We start from the raw sequence: 17367 nt of genomic DNA on the forward strand, positions 1-17367 counted from the left end.
GGCTGAGGCCTCAGATTTGCAGTTAGTAACTTGCAGTGATTAACATTTAAATTATTCCAGAATTTAAGACATTTTGAAATTTAATACTATGTCATACAGGAAATTTAAAATATGCCATGCATAGAAGTCACAGGCCAAAATTAGGGGGTTGGGGGAGGGGTGGGGATAGGGTCAAATTTCATCGAAATGGCTATTTATTTCAGTGGTCTATATTTACTGATGTCGAAACTTAAGTAGAGTTACAGTAAATTACAGAGTTCTTTTTATACGGACTGGCCAAATATATTAAAGGGTGCAAGACCCATGTGATGACAATCCTCATAATAACTCAAGTAATGACTATGATGCTTACTGTTGGACTTGCCGGCGGCGGAGAGAAGGTGTGCTGCGCTCAGTAGGCAATGAGGATATATTGACAGCGGGAGGTATGACAGGCGCTGCAGCACTAGAAGCAGCACTTATTAAACCTGCTATACCAGTCTCTTTCTTCTTATCCTTCTCACCTAAAGAAATACAAAATATTAGCAAATATAACTTTAAAATATAAATTAAAATAAAATAAGAGAAAAAGACCGAAAAAATAACAAAAAAACAACTTTATTTTAGATGAAAACAGTCAAACAGATATCCAAATAAAAATGTGTGTAGTTAAGATGTAAGATATATTTTCAAATTATTTTTGCAAGATGCATTTATGCCATTTTTATAACTTAATGCATATTTTACTGTCTTTTATATATTATTAAAAAAGAGCGAAAGAGAGAAATTTTAAAAATTTCTTACAAGAGCCAATCAGGTGAAACTAGCTTTATGTTGCTTTTGTTGGCTTAAAATTCACACAGGAAAACAGAAGAAACTATTAAGTTTAAAAAATGAGAATTATTTGGTTGGCTTACCTTTCTTACATGCACTGAAATAATAATATGACTGGCTTTAGAAAATACGTTAAAACCATAAATCTAGGAAACCAAAGCACATTGTTAGTACTGGATTATAGTTTTTACTTCTAAATTTTTTACTTTTTTAACATTATTGAAAAAAAAAGATTTTTTAAAGTTTTAGATAAATTAAATAGTATAAGCTTTTTAAATAAAAACTTAACTTATTAAAGGATTTGTGCTCAACACCCTAGGAAAGTAATCTCTAGGAAATTAATTGGACTTTTTTTTTGCTTTCTGCCATCTGAAGTTCCATCTGCCAAATATAAGGAAAAAGTTTACCTATAGGCTGAAAGAAGCGACTTATCTGCACTTGTCACCTTATCACAGTTTCGTTCTTTTGTTCTATTATTGTTGCGTGATTTGTTCCTTTCCACTTTTTATTTTTTTCTTTATGCCCCCTATTTAAAAAATATGGCATATTTGTACGATTAATTTACAATGGAAATAAGATAAAGGTGAAATCTCTTTGTAAGCGATAAATTATTTAAACTTTTTTTTTATTCCCAAGGACCATTTTAAATCAAAATTTGGTCTCCAAGAAGTAGTCCTTGGAAAAGTTTTGGAAAGTGAAGTAGCTAACTTCCATTAAGCTGATTGATTTACTAGAGAAAGAGTTCCACAATTTTTACGCTTCCCTGCATAAAAAGTCCCCGAAAGACAAGAAAGGGTTTTCAGTAAAACCAAAAGCCCTAAACACCAGATGGATTTGTTTGTTTTTCTATTCAACATTGAACATGTTCAAATACCCCGCTGACTATACATCGCTCTTACTTTCATTATTTTATAACTCTCAATAACTTTCATTATTATTTTTTTCTGTCAAAAGTCTTTCTAATATTAGCGCCAGTTCAACTCTCATTTTTCCAATACTCTTTACTGTAGTTCAATGCATCAGTGCCTTTTTTAGCCCTTTAGCCCTTTTCTTTTTAGCCCTTAATATAGAAGAGAAAACTGCCAAGTAGAATGGCCACTATGCTACCCCACTTTTTGCACGCCTGCTTCAGGGATTTCTAATTTCATTCACCATTTAATTTTAGAAAAATATATAGGGGAATGGGAGGAGAAAATAAATTTTACCAAAGTCATGACCTGTATAGTTCGTTTTTTCACACCGAAAATGGTAGTGCAGCAATTTTCAAAGAAACTGTAGTGCCGTTTTCGAGAAAAATTTAAAGATCAATATCCATAAATATATATATAATATTATAATATATATAATTATTGGTCATTTCATAACTAATGAAGAAAAGTAAGAAACGATTGAAGAGGCTGAAGTTTTCACCTGAGTTGAGACTGATATGCTGTTTCTGGACATTTTTTCCCAAGTCATTTTTGGCTTGGATAATGAAGTTTGAACTTACAGGGCTTGTCGAGGGGCATTTTGAACTAATCAAAAGGCAATATTTGTATGCTACTGTTACTACGTCTAATACTGCTAATTATATTGCTACCGAATTACCAGGGGTGGATCAAGGGACGAACAGCCGCCCCCACCCCCTCCAGGATTTTGCTGGCACTCTCATCCCGTTTTTTTTACATTGTTTAATCTTTTTTTTAATAAACTTGTCAATTTGATCAATTATTGGTACCCTTGTCACATCAGGCCCCCCAAGGATTTCCCCTAGATCCGCCTTTGTGAACTGCTACCACTACTAAAGCTAAGAGTATTTAGGTATGAATTTCAAGAGGAATAGTAAGAGGATGTTGAACTAAATCAAAACACAATATGTGCATGCAGGTTGTCAAAAGGGTACATCAGCAAAGGTGCTATGTGGATACTGTTTCTAATGCTACTACTTCTGCCACTTCTACTTTCGGGGAATGTTGAGGGGGAGTTTCAACTAACTCGAAACACACAATCAACAGTTCTTGATTAAAGGGCTGGTTCCCTGATGTAAAAATTTTGCAAGAGTCAAGTAAAAGCCTTACACGATCGGTAGTAGATGCGCAGGCTGAGATGGGGAGGGGAGAAACCCCAAGGACCTTGGCCTAGTATAGATATAGAATATAATTTTAAAAAAATGATTTACGATCATAAGGACCTGATAGCAGAAGGGGAGAAAAAAGTGGATCTTAGAAAAAAGAAAAAGGAACAAGAAGCCTCTCAGAAGCAAAGGACAGAAATATTTTTACATCCAGAAATCGGTAGTAGAAATCGGTGGGATTGAACCTGTCAACATACGATCAGGATGCGCAGCTTTATCTACTACATCATCGCAAGGTATTATATACATTAATTCTTCTATAACTTTATTAATTTACTACAATCTAATTTTAAAAAGATACCGTATATGCAGAATATCGTGGTTTCAGCCACTTTACCAAATATAGATACTTTATTACAGACTAGCTACCGCTGCAACCCGGATTATGTAAACCCTGATTAAAAACAGTAATACGTCTACGACTTTTTCTTCTTCGGAGTAGTAAGAGACGAACCTCAGAAAATCAGGCAGCTATCTAAGTCCAATGTATGCACTGGTTTGTTCTTCTAATGATCGTCTTTTAATATAATTATAATAAAACAGTTTTTCGTAAAAATTTATTTTATATTAAAAATTATTTTTGTTAATTAGAAAAGGTTTCTATATACAGCAACTTCCTTTAAAATGAGCCATTAAACAGCTTTCTATTATGATGATTAAATACCTACGATTATAACGTCATTAATCAATTTTGACCATGAAAATGCATTATTTTTTCATATAAAAATGATTTTATGTTAAAAAAAAACTTTTTTTTTAATTACAAAAAGTTTTTAATCCCATCAATTTCGTTTAAATGAGCCATTAAACAGCTCTCTATGATGTTCCGGTAACCCCGTTATCTGAGGAAAAGAACAAGAAAAAAAATATGCCGTATATCCAGAATATCGTGGTTGAAACCCCTTTTTCTTGATTTTTAAGCCAGTATATTTCCCTTGTTGTTCAAGGCAAGGGACTATAGGTTTCCTATATAAGGGTTTTGGACAAGACGGTTCTAATAGTGTACTTAGTTTCTAGATCTGATTCTAGTTTTAGGAGTAAAGACCTGTTTCATTTTTTACTATGGGGCGTGATCGTCTCTTACTAGGCTGCTAGCTACCGCTGCAACCCGGATGTGGGATGAAACTTTAAATAGAAGAAATTCGCAAATCGTTGCTGTAACACCTAAAGGTCCATTTAAATGTAGAAAAACTATTTAATTTTGCTTACTTAGTTTTACGGTTCAACGTGTCAACACTGGTAAAACTAGGGTACTGCGCTAAAATTTCATAATTCTGAAATAAACAAAAGAACATGACAAGGTTATGGCTTCCTCCTTTATTGAATAAAATAAAGAAAGACTTGTCGAATATAAGAATTTTTAGGTACGAATAGACCAAAAATGAGTCCAAGGGGCAAGAAAAGTGATTACTGCGATGTCCTTAGTATTCTAAAAATCTGATAGATAATATCTTCAATTATTTTTAATCAAAACATTAATATCGATGATATTACGGAAATAATTATCAATAATTGTAATCACCAATGAATTAAAAAATTATTAGTGTTATCCCTTTGAAGGGCTGAAGAAAATTCAAAGAGCTGACTGATATCATAATAGAAGCTGATATACGAAACTTGTAGGTCCTATTCAAAGAAAGTTGAAATATTACAGGAAAAAAACCAAAAATAAAAAAAAAGCATATTTGTACGATTATTTACAAAGCAAATAAGATAAAGGTGAAATCTCTTTGTAAGCAATAAATAATTTAAACTTTTTTTAGTTCCTAAGAACCGTTTTAAGCTAAAATTTAGTCTCTAAGAAATAGTCCTTGGTTTGCTTGGAAAAATTTTGGAAAAGTTAAGAAAAGTTAAGAAAAGTTAAGTCGGCTAGTTGCATTAAGCTGGTTCATCTACCAGAGAAAGAGTTCCATATTTGTTATGCTTTCCTGCTTTTAGAGACCCGAAAAGATAAGTAAGAGCTTTCGGTAAAACAAAAAGCCCGAAACGCCAGATGGATTTGTTGATTTTTTCTCTTCGACATTAAAAACGTTCTAAGATCCCCACTGATTATACCAGACGTTTGACAAAAATCAAAAAGTTGCCCTCGCTCTTACTTTATCAATAAATTTAATTTACGAAAAATTAAACAAAAAACGGGTTTTAATTTCTATAAAGCAGTGAATACAAACACTTAATTAAACAAAAATACTCCAAATATTTCGGCCCCACATCCGGGAGCCTTTCTCAACGAAAAAAAAATGAAACAAAAAAAGGTTCTTTTTTAAGAAACCTTAACTTACATTACAGTTCTTTTAAAAAAGAACTTTTTTTTGTTTCATTTTTTTTCCGTTGAGAAAGGCTCCCGGATGTGGGGCCGAAATATTCGGAGTATTTTTGTTTAATTAAGTGTTTGTATTCACTGCTTTATAGAAATTAAAACCAATTTTTCTTGTTTAATTTTTTGTAAATGGAAAAGCAGTGTGATCTAAGAAATTATTTAAATTTAGTTTTTTTTTTGTCAAAAATCTTTCTAATATTAACGCCAGTTTCAACTCTAATGTTTCCAATACTCTTTGTTCCTTTTTTTAAGCTTAAGAACTAAACTTGGACTGCACACAATGCGTGCTTTACTCTAAATCCCAAATTTCTTTTTTTTAATATATTCGATCCAAAAAAAAAATTGTTAGAGATCAAAATCCTATAGCACACGTATTCTAAAACCCATCCTCGTTCTCCGATTAAGACCAGCACGCAAATTTTATCCTTTAATTTAGTCAAGCGCAAAGACAAATTAAATTTGAATTAAATTTAAATTTAAATTTGAATTTGAATTTCTTGCCTGCAGCTTCAGATAAATATTCCTTCTCCTTTTCTTCAAAAGGAGCTGGAGTCTCAGCAATATCAGTCAGGGTATCTTGGGGCTTTACAGCAGCAACCTCTGCTGTTTCTTTGGGAGTTATTACCGGAACGGGTTCTAGCTTCAGCGGTTCGGGTAGTGGAACTGGTGCCACTTTCGCTACAGGGGTGACACTAGGAGTAACAATCGGTTTTACAGCTGGTGTAGTTGACAATGGTGTAGGAGGGGGCTCGTCTCCAATTGTGCCTTGAACCATTATCTATTGAAATAAAACCAAATATATTTAAAATTTGGCATCAAAATATTTTAAAAGTATTCAAAAGAATGGTTATATTCTAAATTAATACTTGTTAAATCAAAAATGTAACAATTAAGAGATTGGGAAATCGACAGTAACGCACTTAAAACAGCTCAGTATTGACAGTAAGTCTCCATCTAGATAGGTATTCCAAAGTGTGATTTCAAGGCGGAAGGGGCAAATTTGTTACAATAGTAAAAACAGGAGGGAAAAAATGTTAAAGCTATACTAGTTTACAGAAAGAATCTTAAGAAACCCTAAATTATGATTTAATCGGATACAGAAATTAGCCGCATCTCCTCCATCCAGGGCATGCAAGGCTACACCACAGAGAAACAGAGAATTTAATTCGGAAAAAATATTGTGACTAAGAAAACTTCACATTTTTTTACTTACTTACAATGTCATACAAATTCTTTCTTTAATTTTTTTTTTAATTTGTTGGCGAATTTTTTTTTTCAAAAATTGCAAGAATTTCATACAAGGGTTTAGCATTCTCTGTACTGGGTACAAATTTAACACAACAACAACAGAGGAACGCAACAATGGGCAAAAATGGGAATCATTTAATTTAAATTCTGACATAACCCTAGGGAATAGTAATAATAGCAATAATCTATTTCTACTCTTTATATTAGAATGTTCAAGTTTCGGGTATTGTTCGGGTATTTGTGTCAACGTATCTGCGTCTGACGACTTCATTAAAAAGTCCAAAATTTTAAAGAAAAATTTGGATATTTTACATGATTAATTTACAATGCAATAGGATTAAAAGGGAAATTTATTTGTGAGTGATAAATGAATCAGCAATGATAAATTAAAGTAAAGTAAAACAATTTTAAGAGTGATACACGTAGGTAGGCCTATTTAAGAATAAGTGGTTTTCAGAATTTTATAGTGTTTCCTTCTAAGTAGGCCAACAGCTAAAGGTCAACAGCTACAGGAGAAGGCCAACAGTTACAGGAGGAGGCAAACAGCTACAGGAGGAGACCAACAACTACAGGTCAGCAGCTACAGGAGAAGGCCAATAGCTACAGGCCAACATCCACAGGAGGAGGCCAACAGCTATAGGTCAGCAGCTACAGGAGGAGGCCAACAGCTACAGGAGGAGGCCAACAACTACAGGTCAGCAGCTACAGGAGGCCAATAGCTACAGGCCAGCATCCACAGGAGGAGGCCAACAGCTACAGGTCAGCAGCTACAGGAGGAGGCCAACAGCTACAGGTCAACAGCTACAGGAGGAGGCCAACATCAACAAGTCAGCAGATACAGGAGGAGGCCCATAGCTACAGGCCAACATCCACAGGAGGAGGCCAACAGCTACAGGTCAGCAGCTACAGGAGGAGGCCAACAGCTACAGGTCAACAGCTACAGGAGGAGGCCAACAACTACACGTCAGCAGCTACAGGAGGAGGCCCATAGCTACAGGCCAACATCCACAGAAGGAGGCCAACAGCTACAGGAGGAGGCCAACAGCTACAGGTTAGCAGCTACAGGAGGAGGCCGATAGCTACAGGCCAACATCCACAGGAGGAGGCCAACAGCTACAGGTCAGCAGCTACAGGAGGAGGCCAACAGCTACAGGTCAACAGCTACAGGAGGAGGCCAACAACTACAATTCAGCAGCTACAGGAGGAGGCCCATAGCTAAAGGCCAACATCCACAGGAGGAGGCCAACAGCTACAGGAGGAGGCCAACAGCTACAGGAGGAGGCCAACAGCTACAGGAGGAGGCCAATAGCTACAGGCCAACATCCGCAGGAGGAGACCAACAGCTACAGGAGGAGGCCAACAGCTACAGGTCAACAGCTACAGGAGGAGGCCAACAACTATAGGTCAGCAGCTACAGGAGGAGGCCAAAAACAACAGGCCAATATCCACAGGAGGAGGCCAACACCTACAGGTTAGCAGCCACAGGAGGAGGCCAATAGCTACAGAGCAACATCCACAGGAGGAGGCCAACAGCTACAGGAGGAGGTCAACAGCTACAGGAGGAGTCCAACAGCTACAGGTCAGCAGCTACAGGAGGAGGCCAACAGCTACAGGTCAACAGCTACAGGAGGAGGCCAGCAGTTACAGGTCAGCAGCTACAGGAGGAGGCCAATAGCTACAGGGCAACATCCACAGGAGGAGGCGAACAGCTACAGGAGGAGGTCAACAGCTACAGGTCAGCAGCTACAGGAGGAGGCCAACACCTACAGGTCAAGAGCTACAGGAGGAGGCCAATAGCTACAGGGCAACATCCACAGGAGGAGGCCAACAGCTACAGGAGGAGGCCAACAGCTACAGGAGGAGGCCAACAGCTACAGGTCAGCAGCTACAGGAGGAGGCCAACAGCTACAGGAGTAGGCCAACAACTACAGGTCAGCAGCTACAGGAGGAGGCCAATAGCTACAGGCCAACATCCACAGGAGGAGGCCAACAGCTACAGGCCAGCAGCTACAGGAGGAGGCCAACAGCTACAGGTCAACAGCTACAGGAGGAGGCCAACAGTTGCAGGTCAGCAGCCACAGGAGGAGGCCAATAGCTACAGGGCAACATCCACAGGAGGAGGCCAACAGCTACAGGTCAGCAGCTACAGGAGGAGGCCAAAAGCTACAGGACAGCAGCTACAGGAGGAGGCCAACAGCTACAGGTCAACAGCTACAGGAGGAGGCCAACAGTTGCAGGTCAGCAGCCACAGGAGGAGACCAATAGCTACAGGTCAACATCTACAGGAGGAGGCCAACAGCTACAGGAGGAGGCCAGCAGCTACAGGTCAGCTGCTACAGGAGGAGGCCAACAGCTACAGGAGAAGGCCAACAGCTACGTATCTATGTCAACGAATCTGACGACTTCATTAAAAAGTCAAAAATTGAAGTTGAAGGAACCAGAGACTACCTTGCCCCAGAATTTGGATTAACTACCATCAAATCGGTTTTTTAATAGAATACGTTCGATAAGATTTGTGCGGAAACACATCCTAACTTCAGAATCCTGATATCAATGCAATAAGCGAGAACAAATGAAAGGATTGACGCCAATGCGACGAAGCAGGAAATTTCTTTTGAGAAGTTTCCTGATTTTCGAGCCAACAGTGATAGGCCAACAAAGCCTTAAACCAAAGAGTCTGTATTCCTTTTTCTAACGAAATTTTTAATACCCTCCCAAAGGGCACACATTGCTGAAACACAATTGCCTGAAAAAAGAGATAGAAAGGGTACAGAAGAGAACCAGTTCGGTGCTTTTTGGTCTGGTGTCCGTCCAGAACGGGAGCTTCTCTCTTTTGCTGCATTCGAATTTAAGCACCTACGTTTCAGGTTTCACGATTGACCCCTCCCATGACCGTGGCGTCCATTAATCCTAGTTTTTAAGCCTATTCCTTTTATTTTTAACTTATTTTTTTTAGATTTATTATATATTTTTATTTTTGAAACATATAGTTTTATTTTTAAATACATGTTTTTATTTTTTTATTGTACTTTTATTACTTATTATATTTTTTTATTATATATTATTGTTATTATACTTAATTTTTATTATATTTTTTACTAATAATAATTACTAATAATAATTACTGATACTAAAACCATATTAACTAATAATACTACACATGTAAATTAAAATATCCGCTTGCTCGATTTTCTTCTTACATAAAATTGACTATTCATCCTAATTTGTTCCTAGTTTAACCGGCTAAGCTTATAGATCATTGCTTTTCAAACATATTCTTGCGCCCCGAACCCTCAAAAATTCATTCATTTTGTTAACATTCTTATCTTGGATAGTCAAATAATAGGCATAATAAAGGTCGAGCAGAGTTTTACCTTTCCGCTTGATACCATATTCAGCCTTTGCTGCGTTCAGTGGGACAGTCCATTATAGTAATCATAGACACCGCAATAGCGCTGCCTAAGTAAAGCGCGGTATGGGCACAATGTATTTTTTTTTTTTTTTATAAAAGAAAGAAAACGACAAAAATGGTGTTTTTAAGGCCAAACGAGAATACTGAAAAAAAAATCAAAAAGCCAATATTTCGAGAGGACAACTGCCTCTCTTCTTTAGCGCGAACAAAATAGTATATAAAGGAAAATGCCGAAGAAAAAACGAACAAAACAAACTGTGAAAAAAGAAAATCAATGTGAAAAAAACAAAAAATAAATGAAAAAATAAAATAAAAAGATAAATAAAATTCAATAAAAGCCAAAATTATAAAAACCAAAACGAAATACCTAATAACCACAAAGCGAGTCATTCGCCAATATCCGCGATTTGAACAAAATTCAAAAAATTAGAACTGCCATGGACGGATACTAGCGAACAACTAAGAAATAAAAGAAAAAATTCATTCACTCAAAACAAAGCGAAACAGCAGGCACAAACGACAGTTGATGCCATCGAACAATTTCCGCTCTTAAAATTGGCGCTGAACTACTGATTGCCGATAAAATAGCCCTGACTCGACTTACATTGCCATCCTTGCCATATGATTGAGCCAGTTTTTTTTCGGTTTGAAGAGGAGGGGATTTGTGTCTTTTACTCCTTGTTTTTATCAAACTTTCTTATTTCTCCTTTTTTTTCTGATTTAATCAACTTGTACTTTTTTCTTTTTTTTTAAGGGGCCCATTTGTTGCAGCCTAATATCTATAATATCATAAGTAATTTCTAAGACTACACTGGCTAATCATGACAAAACGAAACAATAGTAAAAAAGAGAAAAACGAGGATTATACAAGCCAGTGAAACATAAGAACTAAAATGCAAATATTTCGGTCAAGACCTCCGATTTACCATCCTCAGTACAAGATAATAACATCGAAATTAGTAATGAAACTCCATGGATGATATAAAAAAATTTCAAACCTTGAAACGAAGCGCAACTAAAATTTGAACACCCGCACCAGGTTACAGTGAAAGTGTAACTGAATGAAAAAATACAGTACTGAATGGGAACTCAATTTTTTAATTTATACATTTTAGTCCATATGTTTCACTATGCTCTGTATAAATTAAAAAATTTAATTCCCATTCAGTACTGTATTTTTTCATTCAGTTACCCTTTCACCGTTACATGGAGAGGGTCTTCAAATTTTAGTTGCGCTTCGTTTCAAGGTTTAAAAATGTTTTTTTATAGTATCCATGGATTTTTATTAGTAATTTTGATGTTATTATCTTGCACTGAGGACGGTCAAGCGGAGGTCTTGACCGAAATATTTGCATTTTAGTCCATATGTTTCACTGGCTTGTATAATCCTCGTTTTTCTCTTTTTTTACTATTGTTTCGTTTTATCACTATAATATCAATACCCATATCACTATATATGGTGATATTATCACTAATATCACTATAATATCATAATATCCAAAATATAACATATAATGTCAACATAATATCAATCACTATAAATTCAAGTTTCATTCTCGGAAAAAAATTATTTTTTTCATTCAAATCATAAAAACTAATAATTTAAATGCTCCACAAACCCTTAAACATAACACGATTGCCCAAATACTCAGACATTAGAATAGAAATAAAATAGAAATAGAATAGAAATAGAAGTTACCCTAAGTTGGACTGAGATGACAATTTTCGAATCAGGTCCTGAGTTCTTCAATGGTAAAGGTTGTCTGGAAAGCGTTAAATCCCTTTCATTAAGCAGCGAAACGAGGACAATCTTAGCACGACCAATTTCATTATTGGTTTTCTGATCCATAACCTTAATAAAATGTTGATAATTAATAATAAAAAGTTGGTGAGCTAGAAGTATTTTTGGGAATAAAATACTTCAAAACAAAAACTAAAAACATCGCGAATCCTATTACAATATAAAATTACGAAAAAAATCGTTAAATTTCACAGATTTTGGGAAGAGACAAATTCCACACCCCCCCCTTCTCACCCTGTGTACTTACCTAACAAGTAATGGCCTACTGTCCCTCAGCGCCAAAGAGTTATCCACGGTATTCAGCAACAAAAAAAAACGTTAATAGGAATAGGGACTATTTTAGGAACTGAGTTGGCCTTACAGAACTCTGCAGATCCACATAATTTGACTTTCGACGACCACAGAGTACGGGATTGACTTTCGAAAATAAAATTCGAAAATTTTGCAACATAGCCTAATGAAGAGGATGGGAAAATTTCATTGAGAATTTCCACGCAGCAATATTCAGTGCAAATTCATGAGAGCAGTACTCTTAATCAATTCGTTAAATCAGGGGCACACGCAAGAAGGAGGGGGGGGGCTTAGCCCTCTGAAACCCTAATTTTCTGGGCACTATTAATTTAGATCATGTTTTTTAATTAATACCCCTCCCCTCAAAAATTTTTGCGTACGCGCCTGCGATTCTACATCCATCTTTTTTTTTCAGTCACTTTTTTGCTGTTGATGTGAATGTCTGGCTCTATTAAATGTTTTTCTTTTACTAGGGTTGTCTTTATCTCGTTTTGTTGATTTAGTCTACGTTATATTTTTTTATGTTACTTATTACAATTGAGCGGAGGTCTCGGCCGAGATATTTGCACTATTTTCTGATTTTTATTATTTTTATTAACCGAAAAATTGTCAAAGTTTATTTATTTTCTTTTATTCAGCTGGATGGGATTCCTTAGCCATTGATATTTTCTTCTTTTTTTTACCTGCTGAAGTGCTAGAAAGACAAAACGTTTTCTTCGAGCATTTTAATGGCACACATGCTCAAATGATAAGCTGACTGTTCCACAGAAAAGAATTGTATTTCCGGCAAATTATTTAAATTTCTAAAACATGAACACTCAAGGAAGATGATTTGCTTGACCAAGCCATCAATTAGCATTTTAAGCGAGGTAGTAAGTAACTCCACAAATCTTATATTGAAGAACATACTGAGAAAGAATCTCAAACTAAAAATCCAGCCTCAAGACCACTCAAATTAAGCCTTTACCTAGAAAGATGTCCTAGTTTGAAAGTCGGCGAAAACAGGCCCGTATTGAATAAATACGGCCGTTTTTAGCTTAAATGAATTAAAAAAAAAAAAAATTGTTCAACTGAAAGTAAGGAGCGACGTTAAAACTTAAAAAAAATACATTGAATTGAATTGAACTTTATTAATAGCCTGTCTTACAATCAACAGAAAAAGACAGAGCACAAACTAGAAAAGAAAGAAAAAGCAAAAACTGGCAAGAAAAACAAATACAAACAGAAAGAACTACATAATAACACAACTATTTGAGAAAGTGGGCCCATTCGTGATCCAGAAGCTCTAGTTTTTTCACGTAATTCTGAATTACATCCTCCACGGCACTCAGAGGCTCAACAATTCCATATTTCACAGCAATATGGCGGTTTCTAACAAAAGGCGGCACTTGAAGAAGATATCGGGCATACTTGAAAAACACCGACGTTATGTGTTTCTTGTTTCGTGCACTCAGGAGCTTCCCAAAAAGGAGACAGGTACAAGACATGAGGCAAAGCTACTGCATTATAAAGACGAGCCAAATATTTACGGCTTGAATTGCGACGGCTAGTGACAACACCCGCATAGGCAATGCGCACTTTTTTAGAAAGGTGTTCAATAAGCAAAGACTGGGTCTCTCGAAGATTACGACCAATCGGGAGGCCAAGGTACGTAATGTGACTAGACGGTGTTACGATAATTCCACCAAGCCTGACTGTAGCATTATCTGCAGGGCAATTAAAAAACAAAACATCAGACTTTTATACATTAAACTGCAAACCAATATCAGCATAACTTTTTTCAAGACGCGAGACATTATTTTCTAATGAAGAAAGCAACCGACACAGATTTAAAAGATCATCTGCAAAACCCAGAAGTGACAAGTGAATATGCTTCCAAATATAACTCGGAGAGATAACCTGTTGTGCATCATTAACACTGTTATTAAACAAAGTAGGAGACGGTATAGGCCCTTGCTTAATTCCCTTATGTACGGATATCTCCCCACTAAGCTCACTATCTTGCAAACGAACACGAAGCTTGAGGTTCCTATACATATCACGTAGTGACCTTACAATAGAAGAACGCACTCCTCGCTTACACAGCTCAACCAAAATCTGGGCCTGAATCCCAGAGTCAAAAGCTCTCCTGACATCATACTAACCTAAGATCAAAGTTTCTCGCGAGAGATGAGCATCAAGTAATATGTTAGCAAGAAGATAAAGTACATGGGTGCACCCGAGGCCTTTTCGAAAACCAAACTGGTGTGGAGGTATCTCACAATTATCATAAATCTGATCAAACAAAACAATCTCGAATAGTTTACAAAATACTGAAGATATCGTTACTGGCCGATACGAAGAAGGCTGTTCGGCTGGCTTCCCCTTCTTTAATATCAGTATAACCATACCCAGACTAAAGCAACTCGGGACTATCCCATGTGTCAAAATCATCTGAAACAGGAGGGCAATATGATGGTAAAGAACATAACCTCCTAAAAAAATATGTAGAGCACAAATATTTTCGCAGCCTATTGAGTATACCTTTTTCAGCTTTTTAACGGCCTGGCAAATTGTGACCGGTGACACTGAGAAATCGTTGAAGGTGTCGGTAAGCATAGAAACCAGCTCATTGTCGTAATAAGACTGCAGAACTGGATCAGGCTTTTTGAACTTGGACTCAAAGTAAGTACTCCGCTCATTAGGAGAAATATATAGACATCGGCTTGGTTTCTTGAGGCTTAAACTGAAGCAATCACATAAGGTTCGGATTCTTACTGAGATTCTGCAAAAAAATTCATTTGAGGGCTGAGAAGCGGCCATATAAAGCTTCATTGAACTCCCATTTAGTATGGATTCGATTCTCGTTCACTATTCCACTTCGTGGCTTCCCGCTATCATGCCAAACTTTCCGCCATAGCTTTGCCGACGCACAAGCCGCCGCTAGCTCCGGATTTCTAGACCACCCTTTCACCTGTGATTTATTACGGATACGCTTCACAGGAACTGCTACACTCTCCGCGATACTCAGAGCATGCGATGTTTTTGCACAGTATATGTTTAACTCCAGACATATTTCACTTTCACTGCAATACGAGTTTGCATTTCTCTGCAGCAGATGGAAGGGAACTTTTATTTTACTCAGGATATCGCCAGAAGTAGCCGCAAAGAGATCATTCGACACTTGTTTCCAGTCACTGTATACTCTCCATTGGGATTTGCACGGACCCGATAACTTTGGACAGTCCAGTGTTATTGACAATGACAAAGGCAAATAGTCAGAGTAAGAACCATCAGCTGCAACTTTTACTTCGTCACTCACCGGGAAGTTCGTTAACACATGGTCGAGATTTGAGACGGTGTTGGCAACACTGATAAATGTGTAAGCTTTGTCCTTATCAACGACATTTAACTGATCAGGAAGGAAACCTATAACAATTTGAGTCCTTTCAGATTCGGTATTAAGTAGGTCACAGTTGAAGTCCCCTATTAATATAACTTTTGTATTCCCAGGGATATAAGCCTTCACGAAACGGCTTAACTGAGTACATGCACCCGTGAACTTGCTGTCCGAGAGGCTAGATCTATAATTAGTAGGAAGATAGACGTTTATTATCACAGTATCACGAACTTTAACAGCGAGGAAGTTTTTACTTGATGCTAAAAGTTCAGCCTGAAGAGACTTTCTCACCAAAGTGGCTAAACCACCAGATGGCCGACCTCTTGATTTCACACGTTCAGCTGGCCGAATAAAACACTGGAGTGAACTTGAGAACTTGAGCAGGTTATTATCGGCTTCGGAAAGCATTTTCTATTAAAAAAACTACTTCATTCTTTAAGCTCATAGTATCAATCAGAACTGTTTTCTCAAGTGTTTTCCCAATTGTGTTCCAATACAGAATATTACACATTATGTTATCGTGATTTATTGTTCAAGGTCTTTTGTTACCAGGACAGGCATAGTAATAACATGTGTGCCTGGTCAAATTGCAATTCAGGCACCGAGTAGGATTTTGACAAGGGTTCTCAGGGGAGCTTGTGTGGCCAGTTTCTCCACAGCGGCTACAAGTTTCAGTTTCCTTACAGTCCGCCGCTATGTGCCCCACATGATGACGACGATAACACCTTCGAGGCAAAAAGCAGAATTCTTCTAGACGTAATAGTTCGAAACCAATTTTAATCGGGTTCGTTAAGGCAGCGGACAAAGCACTTTTAGAGGGGTAATACATTTTAAACGCTTGCGAATTGACACACTTGATTGCTTTTTCACAGTCTTTTGACAGATTTTTCAGAAGGTCTTCCGTCACGTTGCTGGGGAGACGTTTCACTATACCGATGAACTGGGAATTAACAAGTCGATTGTCAATTTTATGGCTAATTTTGAGGGCAGCCGAGACTTTTTCGGCGGCCTGCTTCGAAGACACTGACAGTTGCCATTCCTTATTTCTCCGCCTGCATCCGCTAATGTTGTATCACCCGGTGCCAAGCTTGTTATAAAGGCCTTAAGCTTTCCTGGATCGTCTAACTCAGGAGGCATATTTTTCACGACAACCGAGAATAGCTGTTTTTCCATACTTGGCGTTTTAGATACTGACGAGGAGGCTGTAGGCTGATTCTTGGAATCAGCAATAACTTTCAATTCATTGTTCAGAGTATCTAACTTGCGGGAAAACTGTTGCAGCTCACTGTCCATTTTTCTCGTCATTTCGTTCAATTTGGTAGTAATACAGACTATAATTTCGTCACCTCACGTGGGAACAGACTCCGGTTCGAGAATAACGAAAGTCGGAAGCTCTTTACCGTCCTTAGCACAGCGCCATATGGCTTTTGCGATATCCGTCAAGTTATCACAGTCTTTTTTGCATTCGCGTAATCGTTCTTCATATCCGAGTTCAACCTCATAGTAAGTCCACAGCAGTTTTTTGGCTTCCATAATACTGGCATGATCAAAAAACTATTCCTTTGTTAACGAACATATCAGTCTTAATACCCTTTGTCATGCATCTAGATACAAAGTTTAAAACTGGATTCAATACCAGCACAGTTTTCATTTCATTAATTTGGATTAAGTCCAAAATACATTCACCAATTTCTTCGATAATTAATAATATCGAAATTTAAGCAGATATTTAAGGGTTGAACTATATATTCAATATTTTTCTGGTGGTTACCTTGCAAGAAAAGTAAGTGAAGCGTTGAAGGCTGTCTACCTTGTCCCCGCAATTTAAGGGGCGAGCTCAGCGGGTACCACGGCTCTTGCTGACAACTCTCCACCCCCCCCCCCTCTGCTCACTTTTCTTTCCCCACCTCAATTGTAGCGTAAATGCCTCTAAATATCAGATGTCCTATTTATTTAAAATCACACTGCTTGATGGCTAACCTCCAATATT

The 17367-nt window shown here is 37.3% G+C and overlaps 1 protein-coding gene across 6 annotated transcripts in view; it reads right to left on the reverse strand.

Annotated features, from left to right (window-relative positions):
• Nucleotides 1-17367, reverse strand: part of Esyt2 (extended synaptotagmin-like protein 2) — a 234103-nt gene that overhangs the window by 48623 nt on the left and 168113 nt on the right. For all 6 annotated transcript variants that reach the window (XM_089104783.1, XM_089104781.1, XM_089104780.1 and 3 more), the window contains exons 15-17: nucleotides 11606-11758; nucleotides 5748-6024; nucleotides 353-503 (exon numbers count right to left, since the gene is read on the reverse strand). In XM_089104783.1, coding sequence (XP_088960909.1) covers nucleotides 353-503; nucleotides 5748-6024; nucleotides 11606-11758 — 581 coding nt within the window. The remainder of the gene's footprint in view (nucleotides 1-352; nucleotides 504-5747; nucleotides 6025-11605; nucleotides 11759-17367) is intronic.

This window comes from Artemia sp. Qi Xiang Cuo, chromosome 19 (assembly GCF_049724085.1).
Source record: "Artemia sp. Qi Xiang Cuo chromosome 19, ASM4972408v1, whole genome shotgun sequence".
Classification (NCBI taxonomy): domain Eukaryota; kingdom Metazoa; phylum Arthropoda; class Branchiopoda; order Anostraca; family Artemiidae; genus Artemia; species Artemia sp. Qi Xiang Cuo.